Source organism: Balaenoptera ricei, chromosome 6 (assembly GCF_028023285.1).
Source record: "Balaenoptera ricei isolate mBalRic1 chromosome 6, mBalRic1.hap2, whole genome shotgun sequence".
NCBI classification, from domain to species: domain Eukaryota; kingdom Metazoa; phylum Chordata; class Mammalia; order Artiodactyla; family Balaenopteridae; genus Balaenoptera; species Balaenoptera ricei.
Window position 1 is genome coordinate 72,543,367 of NC_082644.1, and position 19,751 is coordinate 72,563,117.

General features: G+C 41.2%; 1 protein-coding gene and 1 long non-coding RNA gene across 4 annotated transcripts in view; one reads left to right on the forward strand and one right to left on the reverse strand.

Moving 5' to 3' along the window:
- PIP5K1B (phosphatidylinositol-4-phosphate 5-kinase type 1 beta) overlaps positions 1–19,751 on the forward strand; it is a 324,042-nt gene that overhangs the window by 301,396 nt on the left and 2,895 nt on the right. For both annotated transcript variants that reach the window (XM_059924862.1, XM_059924863.1), the window contains exon 14: positions 111–228. In XM_059924862.1, coding sequence (XP_059780845.1) covers positions 111–228 — 118 coding nt within the window. The remainder of the gene's footprint in view (positions 1–110; positions 229–19,751) is intronic.
- LOC132367101 (uncharacterized) overlaps positions 1–19,751 on the reverse strand; it is a 136,625-nt gene that overhangs the window by 7,483 nt on the left and 109,391 nt on the right. The window contains exons 2-3 of one of the 2 annotated variants that reach the window (XR_009503678.1): positions 10,246–10,300; positions 8,216–8,435 (exon numbers count right to left, since the gene is read on the reverse strand). This is a non-coding gene — a long non-coding RNA (uncharacterized LOC132367101). The remainder of the gene's footprint in view (positions 1–8,215; positions 8,436–10,245; positions 10,301–19,751) is intronic. The other variant, XR_009503679.1, reaches the window with a different exon arrangement.

Consider the following 19,751-nt stretch of genomic DNA (forward strand, 5'->3'; position numbering starts at 1 on the left):
TGAATTTGTTTTCTTGCCCCAAAGATTTCCCACCTCAGTCACCACTTTGGAGAAGTCCTTGGATTTTGTTCTGAAGGCCACATGCTCATCATTCTTCTTTGTTTTTCCAGTAAAGGGTTACCTTCCAGTTCAACCTTTACCTTGGAAGAGGGGACCATCTACTTGGCTTCTGAGCCAAATGCTCTGGAAATGCAGGATGATGACGCCTCCGTGCTCGATGTCTATTTAGTAAGTAATTTCTGGTTTCTTCCCCTTCCCCTCCTGGTTTCCAGATGGGCCTGGGCCATGGCTCACACAAGAACAAGTTCTGTAAGATCAGACATGCCTGGGTTTTAAAAGAAATAATAGCACCCTGTCACTTCTACAAATGGTGTGTCTTTTCACAAGCCGTGTCGTCCCACAGTTCCTGTAGAACAGCGCACAGAAGAGTATCTAGCATAAAATCCTAAATCACTGTGTGTGATGAGAACAAATCCCCTACTGTTGAAGCCAAGTGGGGCGCCTCAGTGTCATTGCCCACGGAGTAATGTCTTCTTTGACTCCACTTGTGTGTGAATCTTCTTCGCCTTGGGCTTACTCCCTTGATAAATTGGTAGCCTAAGAGGCACAGAACCAGGTTATGAGAAGAACCTGAATTCAGTGCCAAATGATCTTGACTCACTCCCTCCCTCAGTTGTCACCAGTTGTGTGATCTGGGCAGAAATTTCTCGTTACCGAATTAAGTCATATGGACGGTGCCCAGGCCCTAGCTTGGCTAAGGCCCTCTGCCTCAGCTGGGAAACGTTCTTTTTCCATTCGGGTTCGTGTAGCCAAATAATGAAGCTGAGATCAATGCAGCACAAGCTTTAGTCAATGGCCAAAAACTGGAGAAGCGAGAACTTACTTCACAGATCAACTTCTCACCCACGTGGTGAAAAGGATTTTATTTTAAAGAGTAAAGACAAAGGGAGGAGGAGAGAGGCTAAGGATGGGGAGGCATGTGCATTAGTCCACCTGGGAAGGCGCAGGGCTTTTCGAGGGAGTGGGGTGCCACTCTCTTTTTATCCTTTTTTGGTCCTTCATTTCCGGTTGTGGCCACCAGTAGGTGTATCGTTTAGTTCGCTAATGTAGTAAAATCAGTGTATAGTGAGACTCAGGGTCTGTCGGAGGTCAGATTTGTCGCCATCTTGGTCCCTGCTGGTTCCATCTGATTTTTTTGTCTGTCTCTCCCTGTAACTTCCTTTCTTATCTCCAGACCCTGTGACTTAAAGATTTATGTTAACTCCTGCTAAAGGTGGGGGTCGGCGGGTTTTGAGCGAGGACCTGGCGCAGCTCTGGCCACACTCTATGTGTCCTTATTGGCCAAAGGAGGGAACTAACACCTGCCCTCCCTACCTCACAAGGCTGCTTGGAGGATCACGAGTGATCACGTACGGGAACACCCTTTAGTGCGCCTCAAGTTGTCTTTGGAGGCTTAACTGAATTGTTAGGTGAGGCCTAGAAAGATACCCCGATGGTCTGCACTGCAAAAGAGGAGACTGAGTATCTTCCTTACAAAGTACATCTCATGCTCATTCTCCACGCCCTTTCCACCTGCACAAAGTCTCGTGAAACGGGGAGGTGCTGATTCAGAGTTTTCTACTTTTGAAAGCTTTGTTGAGCCTGAGCCAACACTCTCCATCACTCTCCATGTGCAGGCTCGACCTTGGGCATCCGCACCACTCGATGTGTATCTACAGCAGCACATCTCCACGCCCCCATCCTCTGCTTCCCCGTATCCCCTAGCCTCGCACTGTATCTCCTCAAGGGTACTCTGCAGGACAGCAGTCCCAAATTGCTACTCCTCAGCCCAAAGCCTTCCAGCGTCTTCCCACCTCTCTCCCAGAGCAACATCCAAAGTCCTTAAGGCCCTATGCCTGTCTGGTCTCCCCCGCCTCTCTAACCTCCGGCCTTACTCTGTCCTCCTTGCAAACGCTGTTCCGGTCACACTGGCCTCCTGGGCATTCCTCCCACAGACCAAGCACATGTCTGCCTCAGGACCTGACTGATTCCATCTGGACACTTTTTCTCGGCTGTCCCATGCTTGCTTCCCCCCTCCCTCCAGGTCTCAGCCCAAACGTCTCTTTCTCGGATGAGCTTTCCTTGACCCCCTGTACTAAAGAGCAACCTCCTCCCCGCCAACCATTGTGAGAGGATTTTTTTTTTTTTACACCCTAAATATCCGAGTTGTGGCACACAATCTGCTTGCACTGAACAATACTCCTCCCCACGCTGCCTTCACTTTTTTAAAAAAGTAAGTTATACTGCAAAATCCTTGCAGAAGAGTTGGCTCCCCCTCCACAAGCAAGAAGATAGGGAATTAACTAGGAAAAAATATACAGTATTTTAAAATTTTTCATCCGGAAGTAGAAATCAGGCAAGCTGAAAGACCAGGTGAAATCTCATCTTCCTCAGCTGAGGGTTCATGCCACTTGCGTGCATCTTTACAAAAACCAGATTTGCACCAGCCGGGGGCCTGTGATACTCCTGAGTGGAATGTAAAATCACAAGGTAGTTAAATGGCATTGCCGGCACCAGTTCCTTATCTGTTATCCCTTATTCCTTTGGTAGAAAAGTTATCTTATTCATTGTTTTGATTGTTCCTCCTTGGTACTACCAGTTTTATTTCTAAGAATGTTGCTATTTATTAGTGTCTAACTTTATTGGGTTTATTGGGTTTTTTAAATGTCTTTATTTGAAATTGAAAAGCAAAGCACTTCAGAAAAGCAAAATGCTTCCTCAGAAGCCATAGGGAAAAGCCGCAGCATTTAATTGTTGCTTGTATTGAGAGCATTTGAGGACCAATTAGAAATATCATGGGCCTTTAGAACTGAAAGAGATAGTGGTGGTGGTTAGCTGGCTGGTGTGGTCAGCTGACCAGTCTTCCTAGCACAGCGTTTGTTGTGATTCAGAAGCATTGGAGGACAGGAAAGGAGAGGGAAGTCGGGCTGTAGGAGGGTAACAAGACAGTAGAAACTTTTCTCACCAAGCTTGGAGAAAAACTGATCTAGTTTCATCTTATCTTATAGCTAACAACAATAAGCTGTGAAATATTTTGGAGCATTTTCTTTATTTTACTGACGTATAGTTGATTTACAATATTGTGTTAATTTCTGCTGTACAGAAAAGTGATTCAGTTATACATATATAGATTCTTTTTTATATTCTTTACCATTATGGTTTATCATAGGATATTGAATATAGTTCTCTGTGCTATACAGTAGGACCTTGTTGGTTATACATTCTCTATATAATAGTTTGCATCTGCTAATCCCAAGCTCCCAACCCATGCCTACCCCACCCCCCTTCCCCCTTGGCAACCACAAGTCTGTTTTCTATGTCTGAGTCTGTTTCTGTTTGGTAGATAAGTTCATTTGTGTCATATTTTAGGTTCCACATATGAGTGATATCACATGGTATTTGTCTTTGTCTGACTTACTTTGCTCAGTATGATTATCTCTAGGTCCATCCATGTTGCTGCAAATGGCATTATTTCATTCTTTTTTATGGCTGAGTGATATTCCATTGTATATATATACCACATCTTCTTTATCCATTCCTCTGTCAATGGACGCTTAGGTTGTTTCTGTGTCTTGGCTATTGTGAATAGTGTTGCTATGGACATAGAGGTGCGTGTATCTTTTTGAATTAGAGTTTTGTCCAGATATATGCCCAGGAGTGGGATTGCTGGATCTTATGGCAACTCTATTTTTAGTTTTTTAAGGAACCTCCGTACTGTCCTCCATAGTGGCTGTATCAATTTACATTCCCACCAATGGTGTAGGAGGGTTCCCTTTTCTTAGAGCATTTTCTATATGCCTAGCACTGTCCTAAATACTTTACGTATAGTAACTCATTTAATCTTCACAACAGCCCTATGGGGGGGCAGACGTGGTTACTATCTCCATTTTACAGATAAGCAAATCAAGGCACATGGAGATTATGCTATTTGCCCACAATTTTGCAGCCAGTAAGCAATAAAAGCTGGGATTCAAACCAGTGGAGATGCTCAGAGCCATGCTCTTAATTGCTGAGCTATGCTACCTGGATTAGGAATTATGCTGCCTTAGATCTTTTTTGACCCACCTCCTAGAGTAATGGAAATAAAAACAAAAATAAACAAATGGGGCCTAATGAAACTTAAAAGCTTTTGCACAGCAAAGGAAACTATAGACAAGATGAAAAGACAACCCTCAGAATGGGAGAAAATATTTGCAAACGAATCAATGGACAAAGGATTACTCTCCAAAATATATAAACAGCTCATGCAGCTCAATATTAAAAAAACAAACAACCCAATTAAAAATCGGGCAGAAGACGTAAACAGACATTTCTCCAAAGAAGATTTACACATGGCCAAGAGGCACATGCAAAGCTGCTCAACATCACTAATTATTAGAGACATGCAAATCAAAACTACAATGAGGTATCACCTCACACTGGTCAGAATGGGCATCATAAGGAAATCTACAATCAACAGATGCTGGAGAGGTTGTGGAGAAAAGGCAACCCTCTTGCACTGTTGGTGGGAATGTAAATTGATACAGCCACTATGGAGAACAGTATGGAGGTTCCTTAAAAAACTAAAAATAGAATTACCATATGACCCAGCAATCCCACTACTGGGCATATACCCAGAGAAAACCATAATTCAAAAAGACACATACACCCCAATGTTCACTGCAGCACTATTTACAATAGCCAGGTCATGGAAGCAACCTAAATGCCCATTGACAGACAAATGGATAAAGAGGTTGTGGTACATATATACAATGGAATATTACTCAGCCATAAAAAGGAATGAAATTGGTCATTTGTAGAGACATAGATGGACTTAGAGACTGTCATACAGAGTGAAGTAAGTCAGAAAGAGAAAAACAAATATCATTTATTAACACATATATGTGGCATCTAGAAAAATGGTACAGATGAACTGGCTTGCAAGGCACAAATAGAGACACAGATGTAGAGAACAAACGTATGGACACCAAGGGGGGAAAGTGGCGGGGGGGGTGGGATGAATTGGGAGATTGGGATTGACATATATACACTAATATGTATAAAATAGGTATGTATAAATAAGAACCTGCTCTATAAAAAAAAATTTTTTTAAAAGAGATGTAAAAAATAGTTCATGCATCAAAGAAAAAAGGAATTATGCTGCCTTTGCATATGCATATTAGACCCAGAGGAGATAAACAAGCTGCCCAAGATCAGACATCAAGGTGATATGGCAAGAAAAACATAGAGGAAAAAGGACACAGAGACAAATTTGGGTTAATAAACATTGATTTTTTTAAAATTTCAATACAGAATATGAAAGTTTAAGAAGAATGGTATAAGGGAACAGTTGGGTGTTGTTGGAAGAGCACAGGATTTTGTTTTTTTATTGAAGTATAGTTGACTTACAATATATTATTTTAGCTTCAAGTAATTTGATACTTTTATAGATTATACTCCATATATATTGATAGTTATAAATATTGGCTATATTCTCTGTGTTGTACATTACATACATCCTTGTAACTTGTGTATTTTATATCTAGTAGTGTGTACCTCTAAATTCCCTTCACCTATCTTGCCCCTCCCGCCACCCGTCTCCCCTCTGGAACCAACAATTTGTTCTCTGTATTTATGAGTCTGTTTTTGTTTTATTCATTCCTTTATTTTTTTAGATTCCACATACAAGTGAAAACATATAGTATTTGTCTTTCTCTGTCTGATTTATGTCACTAAGCATAATACTCTCCAGGTCAGTCCATGTTGTTGAAAATTGCAAAATTCTCATTCTTTTTTATGACTGAGTAATATTCCATTGTGTGTGTGTGTGTGTGTGTGTGTGTGTGTGTCACATCTTCTTTATCCATTCATCTATTGATGGGCATTTAGGTTGCTTCCATAACTTGGCTATTGAAAATGATGCTGTAATGAACATAGGGGTGTGTATATCTTTTTGAATTAGTGTCTTCATTTTTTTCCGGATATATACCCAGGAGTGGAATTGCTGAATCATATGGTAATTCTATTTTTAATTTTTTGAGGAATCTCCATACTGTTTGTTTTCCATAGTGGCTGTACCAATTTACATTTCCACCAACAGTGTACTAGGGTTCCCTTTTCTCCACATCCTCGTAACACTCATTATTTGTTGTCTTTTGGATAATAGCCATTCTGACAGGTGTGAGGTGATATCTCATTGTGGTTTAGATTTGCATTTTAGTGATGTTGAACATCTTTTCATGTGCCTGTTGGCCATCTGTATGTCTCCTTTGGAAAAATGTTTATTCAGGTCCTCTGCCTGTTTTTTAATCAGGTTGTTTATATATATATATAATGTTGAGTTATATGAGTTCTTTATATATTTTTGGATATTAACCCATTATCAGTCATATCATTTGCAAATATCTTCTCCCATTCAGTAGGTTGCCTTTTTGTAGCATAGGATTTTGAACAATAACTATAATGGCCAATATGAGTACTTACCATATGCAGGCACTATCCCAGTGCTCTTCTTACACTAGCTCTTTCATGAAGGTATGTGTTATATTTGTCTCCATTCATGCAGATAAGGAACCTGAGGCTTAACTGATCAGCTCTCAGAGCTAGTAAATGGCAGAGCCAAAATTCAAATCCAGCTCCTACCTACGCCCCCTATCACTGTAGTGTTAACCATGAAGCACCGTATCACTGTAGCTGTTACTGATTGATGTGTCCATCTCCTTGGAATCATGCTCCACATGAAGGTGAGAGATGGCTCCAAAAAAGGAGTGAGAGTAGTTTTTATAAAATTCCACTTTCATCTTGGTTTCCTTTCTATTTTTTCCAGTTTTAGTGCCACAGTTCTTAAACATTTTAGTCTCTGAATCCCTTTAACATTCTAAAAATTGAGGATCCCAAATAGCTTTTGTGTATGTGGGTTATATCTATCAATATTTTATATTTTTAAAATGAGAAAAATTTTTAAATATTCATTCATTTAAAATAATAACTATTATAAAATGTTAAATAAATTTTTATGAAAATAACTTCTCCAGGACAAAAATAAGCTTAGTGAGAAGAGTGGCATTATTTTACTTTTTCGCAGTCCCTATTGTCTGAAGAAGCTGGATTCTCATATCTGCTTCTACCTACATTGGTCTGGCATGATCTGGCACACGACTGTATTCAACTGGGCACCCATGAGAGGGAATGAGAATGAAAGGGCCAATAACATCTTAGTATTAATAGGAAAATAGTCTGACCTCATGGATCCCCAGAAATGGTCCTCCACACATTGTTCTAGTACTTTAACTTAGTCCCTTCAACTCTTGCAGAATCAAATAAGACAAGAATTAGAAATAGGCACCAGGATACTATGCTTATCTCTGCCTCTCATTAATCACTGACCTTGAATTAATCAACCTTTTTGGTCCTCAGTTTTCTCATCTATGATATGGATCATTAAGTCACCTCTTAAGACCCCTTCTAGGTCTGACTGGCCATGACTTATTCTAAATTACAAGGAGTTGTAGAAATAAGGTTTTTCCCAGAAGAGCTATAGCTGTTTCTTCAAATTTCACTGTTTCATCACATATTCTACCATCAACCGTCACAGTGTTTAAACTTAATTTTTGTGGCAATGCATCTAGGAAGTTCTGCACCATTAACTTGTAATTCCAGGGTGTGTTTTCATGCTGGAGATTTTTATTTAGCATGCTCTTCCAATCTTAAAGGATACAGCTCATTGCCTTCCCTTCAATATTTTCATTTGCCTCCACACTGTGAAAGAGTGGATGGCAAAGAAAAGCATCAGAAGGGAAAACCAATCTTGCCTACACCTTTGTCTCTCCTTCCTCTTGACCTGATTAGAATCCTCTTAATCGTAGCCATCCTTACTGAAAGGGCAGTTAAAGGCTTCTGTGGTGACATTATATTGGGTGTTATAACCAAACATAGATTTCTCTTGTAATGTTTCTTCTTCTTTAAGAATTGGTAGTTGGAACTAATCCCCTAGTGCTACTGTTTGCATACTAATGGACAATACTGTTTATATCACTTTAAAATATGATTTAAACTCAAATGATTTATGCACACCAGATAACATATGAAATTTCCTTTTTAAAGATCCACCCACATTATGTGCATTATGTGCATGTAAATTAGGCCAGCTATCCTGCTTTTTCTGATAATTTGACATGAAATTAAAAGGATAGGTTACCTTAAAAGGCTGCTAATTGTTCCAGCACCCTTATTGAAGCGTTTGGTTCAGGTTCCATGTTCCTAGTTATTGCTTGGAAAAGCCCATTCACCTTCACGCTGTAGTTCCAGCCTATGTGATTCATTTTCAAATATTCAAATCATTGTGTTTTTGAAGATGGTTTTATCCAATGACCAAAGAGGTGTTTCCATTGAGTTTTGAGTTGATGACACAGATTAGGCTATTTAAAAGAATACAACAGAGATAAGCAGGCTCTTGATCTTAAATGGGCAATCATGCCATCTTCATAATAGGGCCAGATTCCACTTTTTGAATAGTCCGCTATTCTAAGGCACTGATACGACAGCTTATTATTTCAGTTCCTCAGGCGGCTCCTTTACCTGATGTAGAATGCAATTTGGTGTTAATGGAAAGAGGAACAACCAACAAAGGCAATGCAGCTGAAAAATGTCATGGGTGAGGGTGTCCTTTTTTTATGACTAGCTGAGAATGGATGGGTAAGTGGGAGATAATGGAATTGCTTTTTTAAATAATATAGAAGTTTGAAAGAGGGCTGCCACAAAACAACAATTTTCTCGCTTCTGTTATTTAGTCTTGAGGTTATGCCCTTTTCTTTTTACACTTTCCATATTAACAGCCTCTCAATAATATGTCCTTTCATCCAGATATGTGTTTCTGCAAGGTGGCTGAAGTACAAAAATAGCTGTGGGCAAAGAAACAGTTAAGCCATTTTTTTAGCCGTGCCAGTATTGGAGATTAGTGCTCTGATGTGCAGCTGTTGGACAGCTTGGTTATTTAATGTGTCTTTAGGGTGGTTAACAATACTCTTTCATCATGGGACGAAGGGTGGCAGAGAAGTGAAAATGATTGTGAATTAACAGCTTATATCAGACTATTATGTATGAAAAAAGCCTGAGAAAAGGAAGAAAAACACTTTAAATTAGGTCACGGGGGTCCTAGGAAATTCAGTGGAACTTTTTGGCAAGAGAAACTGCCTTTCTGGACTTGACTCTGCTGGCATTGACGTTAATGACTTGTATGTGAAGTATAGGGTCTCTTGAATCACTCCTTGCATGAGCCAGCGTTGGCTGCTGCAAAAGATGTTTATTTGAAACAGTGACAATTCTATCGCTTCTCAGCAGAGAGCTACCGTCCCCACCAACCAAAGATGCTGCTCGAGTTTTTGGCAGATTTTAGTGAGACCAAAACAGGAAGAGAAGAAGCAAAGGCTGCCTTGGGCTTGTAAGGCATTTCACCAGAATGCCATTTTCTTTCACCACATGACCACATCGTTGAGAAATGAAGAGATTTCAGAAAGAACAAAATAGGGCCCTCTTTTATCTCCAGGAAGGCTTGACCCTCTTAGGTCACTGACCAAATAATATTTCTAAGACACGTGTAAAAGCTGAAAGAGTGGATCCAACTGCCTGCACCCCATGGCACCTAGAGGGATTCCTGTCCTGAAACAAGAGTGACGCCAAGCTTCAAATTAATGAGGCAACCCGCTGGGCCGGATTAGGAGGTCACTGTAGGATTTTTTTTTTTTTTTAACAAACAGTATTAAACTGCTGTTTAAGGATTAGCTTAGGGAATTGGAGTTATAAACGCATACTGGCTTTTCAGTTATATTAGGCCCACAGTTAACAATTAAATGACAGCATACAGGGCTCTGGTAGATTTTTTTCTGTTTAGCTTTACAGTGAATCCTGGCCTCACAGGCCAGGTGATTTCCACCTTTCTCAAGGCCGGTTCTGCTCTTGCGCTTGCCTGCGTCTATTCATCCAGGCCCTCCTCGGGTGGCACCATTATTCTTCTTTCTTTACCTCCTAACACCAGCCTCTCTCTCCTTCCCCACTCCCTCCACGCTTCCCCTGCTGCCTTTGTTTCTGATTTTGATTTGCATCTTCTCCATCGTCATAGGAAGCCAGTGTTGGCTAGGCTCCTGAGCCTTCAGAAAACAAAAAACAAATTCAAAAGGAACCAGATTAGGAACAAATGAGAATTTTAGGGAAAGCAAGTTTAAGTCACACCTGTGGACCCTGTGAGCCGGGCTGTCCTCCTTCATGCCATTCGCTCTCCTGGGACCTGAGGAGGAATGAGAAAATTGGGTAGAAGGGAGGATGCATTAAGTACTGTCCACTTAGTAAAACATAAGGCCTCCCCAAGTGTGATGGATGGTATGAGGATGACTAGGGAGTGGAGATGAGGGTGAGGGCCTGGCTTCCCTTTGGTTTGTCTTTGCCTGTGCTCCTAGGGCTGCCGTGACAAAGTACCCCAGGCTGGGAGGCTTAAACAAAATTTGTCTCCCAGTCTGGAGGCCAGAAATCTGAGGTCAAGGTGTTGGCGGGGCCCTGGTACCTCTGAAGGCTCTAGGAGAGGATCCGTCCTTGCTTCTTCCAACCTCTGGTCCACGTGGCCCTCAACATTGTTTGACTTGCAACGCTCTAATCCCTGCCCCAGTTCACACTACCTCCCTGTGACTCTGTGTGTCCTCTCTTCTTGTGAGAACACCAGTCACCGGATTTAGCGCCCACTGTAATCCAGGATGAACTCACCTTAACTAATTACATCTGCAAAGACCATATTTCTGAATAAGATCACATTTCAAAGGTTCCAGGTGTACGTGAATTTTCAGGGGACACTATTCAACTACACCACCTTACCGAGGACATGTGAAAGGGCACACATGCTCTTTACCACGCTTGGCCCCGTTTTTTCATTCACTTCCCGTCTCCCTGGCTTAGTCACTGTGAGGTTGGGTAGATGTTTCCAAATTATTGTGGATTCCTCGCAAAAAGGTGTCAGGTAAACGAATGTATTAACAGATACAGTCACCTGTTGGGGACATATTGTGTATTAGAAATAAAATCCCTGAGGGTGGACCAGGGCAATGGTATTTTTAAAAGCTCCCCACACATACAGGGCTGAGACCCAGTCAGCTTGTTGAGAGGGTCCTGCAGCTCTGAGCATCCTATAATTCTTCTGTGCTAGATGTAAGGGAAACCTGTATCACTTCCCTAAGAGCCCTCCGAAGATGGCTGGCCAGCTAGCTTTGCTTTACATCAGAGGAAAAATGAACTTGATTCTAAGGTGAACCTTTAATCACGTTCAAGTTTATGAACTGGGCTTGGGACTGCGTTCCTGCAGCGGACCCTACTGCCACCTAGTGGTAGGAAGGCGCCTCTGACCAACCAGGATAAGGAGCTATTGAGGTCCTTGAATTGAACGCTATTAAGTGCAAGTGTGAGGCTCAGAGGGCTGTCTCCACTCCGTGTACTTTACGGTAGCCTCCCACTGCTGTGCACGCACGTTTGGCAGGGGCACATCCTTCAAACGGCAAAGGCAGCTCCCTCAACCTTCCAAGTTGAACTAGAGGCTGCAATTATAATCAGGCACAGAAATGAAGGTGCTAATCTTCCCTAGGATCCCATCGTGCCCTTCTCATCCATTAAGGCCAGTTCCACTTGAGCCTCTTTGAAAAGGCCCTATGGCAGTTTGGGGATTCAACACAGAAAATGCTTCTTTCTACTGCTTAGGCAGCAACTTTAACGAAGTATCAAAAAATATGGAGTGAAAAAAACCTTTTCTTCACTTTCGATCTTTGACAGGTTTCCCCTTACAGCCACTCCACCCCCAGGTAACTGTAGCTTTGGCGGTAGCCCCCAGTGGAGGATAAGATTAAGTACAAAAAAATTCAAATATGGATCCTTATTTTTTTTTAAAAAACTTTCTAAATCCCAGTAATGGCTACTGTATTTGTTTCCTAGGGCTGCCATTACAAAATGTCACAAACTGGGTGGCATAAACAACAAAAGTGTATTGTCTCACAGTTCTGGAAGCTAGAAGTCCAATATCAAGGTGTTGGCAGGGTTGATTCCTTCTGAGGGCTGCAAGGGAAGGATCTGTTTCTGGCTTCCCTCCTTGGCTTGTTTATGGCCATCTTCTCCCTGTGTCTTCCTTCTGTGTGTCTGTCTCTGTGTCCAAATTTCCCCTTTTTATAAGCATACCAGTCATATGGAATCAGAGCCAACCCTAAGGACCTTATTTTAACTTCCTTACTTCTGTAAAGACTGTATCTCCTAATAAGATCACATTCTGAAGTACTAGGGGTTAGAGCTTCAACATAATGAATGCGGGGGTCAGGGGTGGGGCGGGGGGAGGCACAATTCAATCCATGCCGGCTACTGTGTGTTTTTGTAAAGAAAAATGGTACCAAGAAAAGTGCTGAGAGGGGCGTCTTGATAGGGGTGCAGCTTCTGGTTCCTACACTCTAGGCTGTGGCTGGGGGCCTCTGGCATCTCACCCTTTCCTTCTACACAGGGAGAGAGAAGCCAGTGGCCTCATCCCAAGGCAGTGCTCCTTTTCGAATGAAACCAGTACCATATTCCTCTCCCTACACTATCCAGAGTGAATTCGGTTGCAGCCCCAGGTCTACATGATATATTAGATAATAAGGTAACCATTTGGATTTACAATTAGCAGAAGTCACTCTCATGTAGGAAAGTCCACTGTAGAATTGTCAGCCCACATAAATCACTGATTTCCTCCGGCTTCTCTTAGGTCTTTGGAAAACAAATTAATCAGGCAGGGAACTGTATTAAAATACTGCTGCTGTACTAACAAACAGTTTTGAAATGAGAGGCCATAATCCTAAATACATCCCACGAGGCATCTGAAATCAGTGCCAGTTTCTTCTTGGGTCTGTTCTCCTCTTATCAGTAATCTATCTGCTGGTTGGTGTGGAACGCTTTGATAGGGCATTTGAAGGTTGGCAGGAGGCCTGGTGGTACTCCATGTGCTGTCAACACCTCAGAATTCAACAAACATTCTACCAGATAGGCACAACTTGGTAGTTTTCATCCAAATTGTACATACCCTTCAAGGTTGTTCCAAGTCCCACCTTCTGCCTCAAGCCTTCTTAGTTAAGGCCCTGTAGTCTCTGGTTCTTGGGAAAGAATAATTTCACCACTGATTCTGAATCTAAATATTTTTTTAAGTGCAAAGGTAGGAAATTTAGACCTAAGCTTCCTTCCAGCTATAAAACCCCATAGCGGTATGATTGGACTCCATATATAGACTGTGTCCTGATTTCTGTAGCACTAGTGTATGTATTTGTTCACCTCCTTAAAAAAAATGGTGAGCTTTTGGACACCAGCAACTGTTGCTCAAAGAGAAATCCCCTATTCCAATCTATTTCCAAGTGATTGTGCCTTGTGAAGCACCCCCAATATGAGGTAGATATGAATGTGATAAAAAGTAAATATAGAGCCTTATGTTAAAAAAAAAAAAAAAAAAAGATTTCCAGAGAACATGGTGGTTGCTTGGTGTTTGAATCATCTCTGGTGAGCCCAGAGATGGAGGGGACTCCAGACCCAAGGGGATGATTAGGGTGGGGCGTTGTGAAGCCTTTACATGTGTTTGTGGTGATGCTGTGAGTTTAGACGAAAATGAGGGGAGTGAGGCAGGATGAGCTGGTGTGCTCTCATGGCAACAGATAGAACGTTGGCCAAAAGAACAATATGAACTGGAAAGGAAAACAGTGGGGCTAGGGAAAACAGGCTCAGTATAGGAAAAGGAAATAAGGGACTTGCCACCTACGATAGCCTGGAGAGAAATCAATATTTTCCTCAAGGGTATTTTGGCAAAGAATTTCAACTTGAAATCAAAATGAGGCTGCCCTTGGACACCAGACAGGAAAAGATCCTGCTTCTGTGGGACCCTGGAGCTGAACTCTGAGGCAGTTGTAGTTTAAAAAGAACATTGCCCCTTAGGGTCAGGAGCTCATGGAACAAGGATACCCCAGGGACTCTTTAGTATGGTCTTCTTAGCCAGTCTGACTGTCCTGAAGTTCTGCTTTGTTTCAGCTCTGCCCTTAAATCCCCTCACAGCACATTCCAGATCTTATGCAATTCTATTGGCTAAATATGTCTTTTAAACAGTAGGTTGAGGGTATATATGTGTGTGTATCTTTCAGGGAAAAGGTTGAAAAAAAGGGAGGGTTGGAAATGAGCCTAGAAATGAGACCTTGGAAGAGAAACTTCTCGTCTTTGATGCCCTCTGCACATGGATCTAAAAAGTCAACTTAGACCCTCCAACTTAGCCCATCTTGAAGTGATCTATACTTTGGGGGTCCCCCAGGGCAATCTGGCTCCCAAAAAGTGCAGTCCACCCTCCCAAAGGGCTTTGTGGTTAGCAAACTGCTTTTGCTTTGCTATGTTCCCTTATTTCTCTGTGTCTGTGTTTTAAATAATTTTATTGAAAAGGCTTAGCAGTCTTTGACCACATGTGTGCATTACTGTGTAGTTTCAATCACAGAATTAAGTACTTGAGTTTAAGTGGAAATAAAAATATGAGCCTCTCACACACCCACACACTTACACACATGTGTGGATAAACAATGCTAAGGATTAAGGCCACAGAAATACCTAAAACCTCTACTCCTTTCATGCCAACTGTTATCACACCTTTACCTTCAGGTCTCAGAATTTAAAATATATCATGCATTCTCAAAGCATCACATGCTTAGGAAGAAACACTGGCATCTGTGTGGATGTATGATTGCATGCAGTCAGACTGGCTAAGATGACCACACTAAATAGTCCCTGGGGTATCCTTGTTCCATGAGCTCCTGACCCTCAGGGGCAATGTTCTTTTTAAACACAGCAGTTATTAGGCATAGAGGGAACTTACCTCAACATAATAAAGGCCATATATGAAAAACCCACAGCCAACATCATTCTCAGTGGTGAAAAACGGAAACCATTTCCTCTAAGATCACGAACAAGACAAGGTTGCCCACTCTCACCACTATTATTCAACATAGGTTTGGAAGTTTTAGCCACAGCAATCAGAGAAGAAAAAGAAATAAAAGGAATCCAAATCAGAAAAGAAGAAGTAAAGCTGTCACTGTTTGCAGATGACATGATACTATACATAGAGAATCCTAAAGATGCCACCAGAAAACTACTAGAGCTAATCAATGGATTTGGTAAAGTAGTTATACTCCAATAAAGATGTTAAAATAAATAAATAAATAAAAATAAACACAGCAGTTCAGTTGGTGATAGAGCTGAAATGTTCTGTCATCCCTTACCTGAGATATGGCTAGGTTCTCTCGCCAAAGCACCAGTTCCCATTTCTGTTTCTAAATCCATCAAGTCAGGAGAGGGTTGAGTCTCAGCACCTCAGAAGAAGTTGCTGGCGTTCAGGGCACTAATACCTGAAGAACCCATCTTCATGTTGGGGAGCTGGAGGGGATTCTACATGCACCATATTTTGAAGAATAAACTCAAGCTATGAGCTTCTTCCCAGGGTAGACAGACAGCTGACACTTTGTCTCTTCACTGACGGCTAATATAGGACTTGTGGATTATAATTTGAAGAAAGGAAAATTATTGCACACTTAATACTAAATAATGGATAATAAAATTGCCTTCTGGAGCCAGCTCACTGTGGCCAAGTTTACAAGCAGGGAGACGCTGTGCTTTCAAGTCCCACAGAAGACTTAAAGACCTGTCAGGCCACCTCATTTTATTAGGGTTATAAATGGACACTTTCAGGTAACCAAACATGTCATCCCAGGATTACATTACAACATGGATATAGAATTGGCAGTTCTCACCCAACTTTGACATTCTTGTAACCCTGGGGGTGAGAGTGAGTGTTTAACGAAGTTTACAGAAACTTCTACAAGACCCTCAGTTTAAAAAAAGAAAAAAAAAACTTGATTCCAATGGGACAAGAGATAAGATGGTGGAGTAGAAGGACTTGAGCTCACCTTCTCTCACAAAACACCAAAATCACAACTAACTGCTGAACAACCATCAACAAAAAAAGACTTGAAGCTACCAAAAAAGATATTCTACACCCAGAGACAAAGAAGAAGCTACAACGAGATGGTGGGAGGGGCACATTCACGATAAAATCAAATCCCATACCGGTGGGTGACCCACAAACTGGAAAATAATTATATCACAGAAGTTGTCCCACAGGAGTGAGAGTTCAGAGCCTCATGGCAGCTTCCCAGACTGGGGTTCTGGCATTGGGAGGAGGAGCCCCCAGAGCATTTGGCTTTGAAGGCCAGCAGGGCTTGAGTGCAGGAGCTCCACAGGACTGGGAGAAACAGACTCCACTCTTGGAAGGCACGCAGAGGTTTCACATGAACTGGGACCCAGGGCAAAGCAGTGACTCCATAAGAGCCTGGGCCAGACCTACCTGTGGGTCTTGGAGGGTCTCCTGGGGATGTGGGGGTCGGCTGTGCTCACTGCAGGGGCAAGGACAATGGTGGTGCATGCCCCAGGGAATACTCATTGGCTTGAGCTCTCCTGGAGGTCGCCATTTTGGCACTGAGACCTGGCCCCACCCAACAGCCAGCAGGCTCCAATGCTGGAATGCCTCAGACCAAACAACAAACAGCATGGGAACACAGCCCCACCCATCAGCAGACAGGCTGCCTAAAGTCATCCCAAGCCAACAGCCACCTGTAAACACACCCCTTGATGTGAACCTGCCCATCAGAGGGACAAGACCCAGCTCCACCCACCAGTGGGCAGGCAACAGTCCCCCCCACCAAGAAGCCTCCACAAGCTCCTGGACCAAATTCACACACCAGGGTGTAGACACCAGAACCAAGAATTACAGTCCTGCAGCCTGAGGAACAGAGACCACAAACACAGAAAGTTAGACAAAATGAGACAGCAGAGAAATATGTGCCAGACGAAGGAACAAGATAAAACCCCAGAAGAAAAACTAAGTGAAGTGGAGATAGGCAATCTACCTGAAAAAGAATTCAGAGTAATGATAGTAAAAAATTATTCAAGATCTCAGAAAAAGATTGGAGGCACAGACCAAGAGGATACAAGAAATGTTTAATAAAGAGCTAGAAGTTTAAAGAACAAAACAGATGAAAAATACAATAACTGAAATGAAAAAATACACTAGAAGGAATCAATAGCAGAATAAATGAGGCAGAAGAATGAATAAGTGAGCTGGAAGATAGAATGGTGAAAATCACTGCTTCAGAACGGAACAAAGAAAAAAGAATGAAAAGAAATGAGGACAGTCTCAGAGGCCTCTGGGACAACATTAAATGCACCAACATTTCTCCTTCTGGGACGCCTATAATGCAAGAGAGAGAAAGAGGGCCTGAAAAAATATTTGAAGAGATAATAGCCAACAACTTCCCTAACATGGGAAAGGAAACAGCCACCCAAGTCCAGGAAGCACAAAGAGTCCCATATAGGATAAACCCAAGGAGGAACATGCCAAGACACATATTAATCAAACTGACAAAAAGACAATGAGAAAGTATTAAAACCAACAAGGTAAAAGCAACAAATAATATATGAGGGAATCCCCATAAGGTTATCAGCTGGTTTTTCAGCAGAAACTCTGCAGGCCAGAAGGGAATGGCATGATATATTTAGAGTGACGAAAGGGAAAAACCTTCAACCAGGAATACTCTACCCACCAAGGCTCTTGTTCAGATTTGACAGAGAAATCAAAAGCTTTACAAGCAAAAGCTAAGAGAATTCAGCACCACCAAACCAGCTTTACAACAAATGCTAAAGGAACTTCTCTAGATGGAAAAGAAAAGGCCATGACTAGAAACAAGAAAATTATAAATGAGAAAGCTCACCAGTAAAGGCAATCATATGGTAAAGGTAGGAAATCATCCACACACAAATATTTGAAATTAAGAGAATTTGAAAATAAGAGACCAGCATTTGAAAATAAGAGACCAGCAACTGAAAACAGTCTTGTGTGTGTGTGTGTGTGTGTGTATAGACTGCTATATCAAAACCTCATGGTAACCACAAACTGAAAATCAACAATAGATACACAAAAAAGAAAAAGGAATCCAAACACAGCACTAAAGTTAGACATCAAATTACAAGAGAGGAGAACAAAAGAGGAAGGGAAGAAAAAGACCTACAAAAACAAATCCAAAACAATTAACAAGATGGCAGTAAGAACATACATATTGATAATTACCTTAAAAGTAAATGGATTAAATGGTCCAACCAAAAGACATAGACTGGCTGAATGGATACAAAAACAAGATCCATATATATGCTGTCTACAAGAGACCCACCTCAGATCTAGGGACACATATAGACTGAAAGTGGGGGGATGGAAAAAGGTATTCCATGCACATGGAAATCAAAAGAAACCTAGAGTAGCAATACTCATATCAGACAAAAGAGACTTTAAAATAAAGACTATTACAAGAGACAAAGAAGGATACTACATAATGATCAAGGATCAATCCAAGAAGATATAACAATTGTAAATATATATGCACCCAACATAGAAGCACCTCAATATATAAGGCAAATACTAACAGCCATAAAAGGAGAAATCAACAGTAACACAATAGTGGGGGACTTTAACACCCCACTTTCATCAATGGTGAGATCACCCAGACAGAAAATCAATAAGGAAACACAGGCCTTAAATGACACATTAGATCAGAGGGACTTAACCAATATTTATAGAACATTCCATCCAAAAGCAGCAGAATACACATTCTTCTCAAGTGCACATGGAACGTTCTCCAGGATAAATCATATGGTGGGCCACAAAGCAAGTCTCAGTAAATTAAAGAAAATTGAAGCTGTATCAAGTATCTTTTCTGACCACAACACTATGAGATTAGAAATCAATTACAAGAAAAAAACTAAAAAACACAAACACATGGAGCCTAAATAATATGCTACTAAACAACCAATGGATCACTGAGGTAAATCAAAAAATACCTAGAGACAAATGAAAATGAAAGCATGACAATCCAAAACCTAAGGGACGCAGCAAAAGCAGTTCTAAGAGGGAAGTCTATAGCAATACAATCTTACCTCAGGAAACAAGAAAAATCACAAACAACCTATTCTTACACATAGAGCAACTAGAGAAAGAGGAACAAACAAAACCAAAAGGCAGTAGAAGGAAAGACATCATAAAGATCAGAGCAGAAATAAATGAAATAGAAATGAAGAAAACAATAGCAAAGATCAATGAAACTAAAAGGTAGTTCTTTGAAAAGATAAACAAAGTTGATAAACCTTTAGCCAGACTCATCAAGAAAAAAAAGGGAGCAGACTCAAATCAATAAAATTAGAAATGAAAAAGAAGTTACAACTGACACCACAGAAACACAAACGATAACAGACTACTACAAGCAACCATATGCTAATAAAATAGACAACCTAGAAGAAATGGACAAATTCTTAGAAAGGTACAATCTTCCAAGACTGAACCAGGAAGAAATAGAAACTATGAACAGACCAATCACAAGTAATGAGATTGAAACCATGATTTTAAAACTTCCAACGAACAAAAGTCCAGAACCAGCTGGCTTCATAGGTAAATTCTATCAAACATTTAGAGAAGACTTAACACCTATCCTTCTGAAACTATTCCAAAAAATTTCAGAGGAAGGAACACTCCCAAGCTCAGGCCAACATCACCCTGATACCAAAACCAGTCAAAGATACAACAACAACAACAACAACAACAAAAAGAAAATTACAGGCCAATA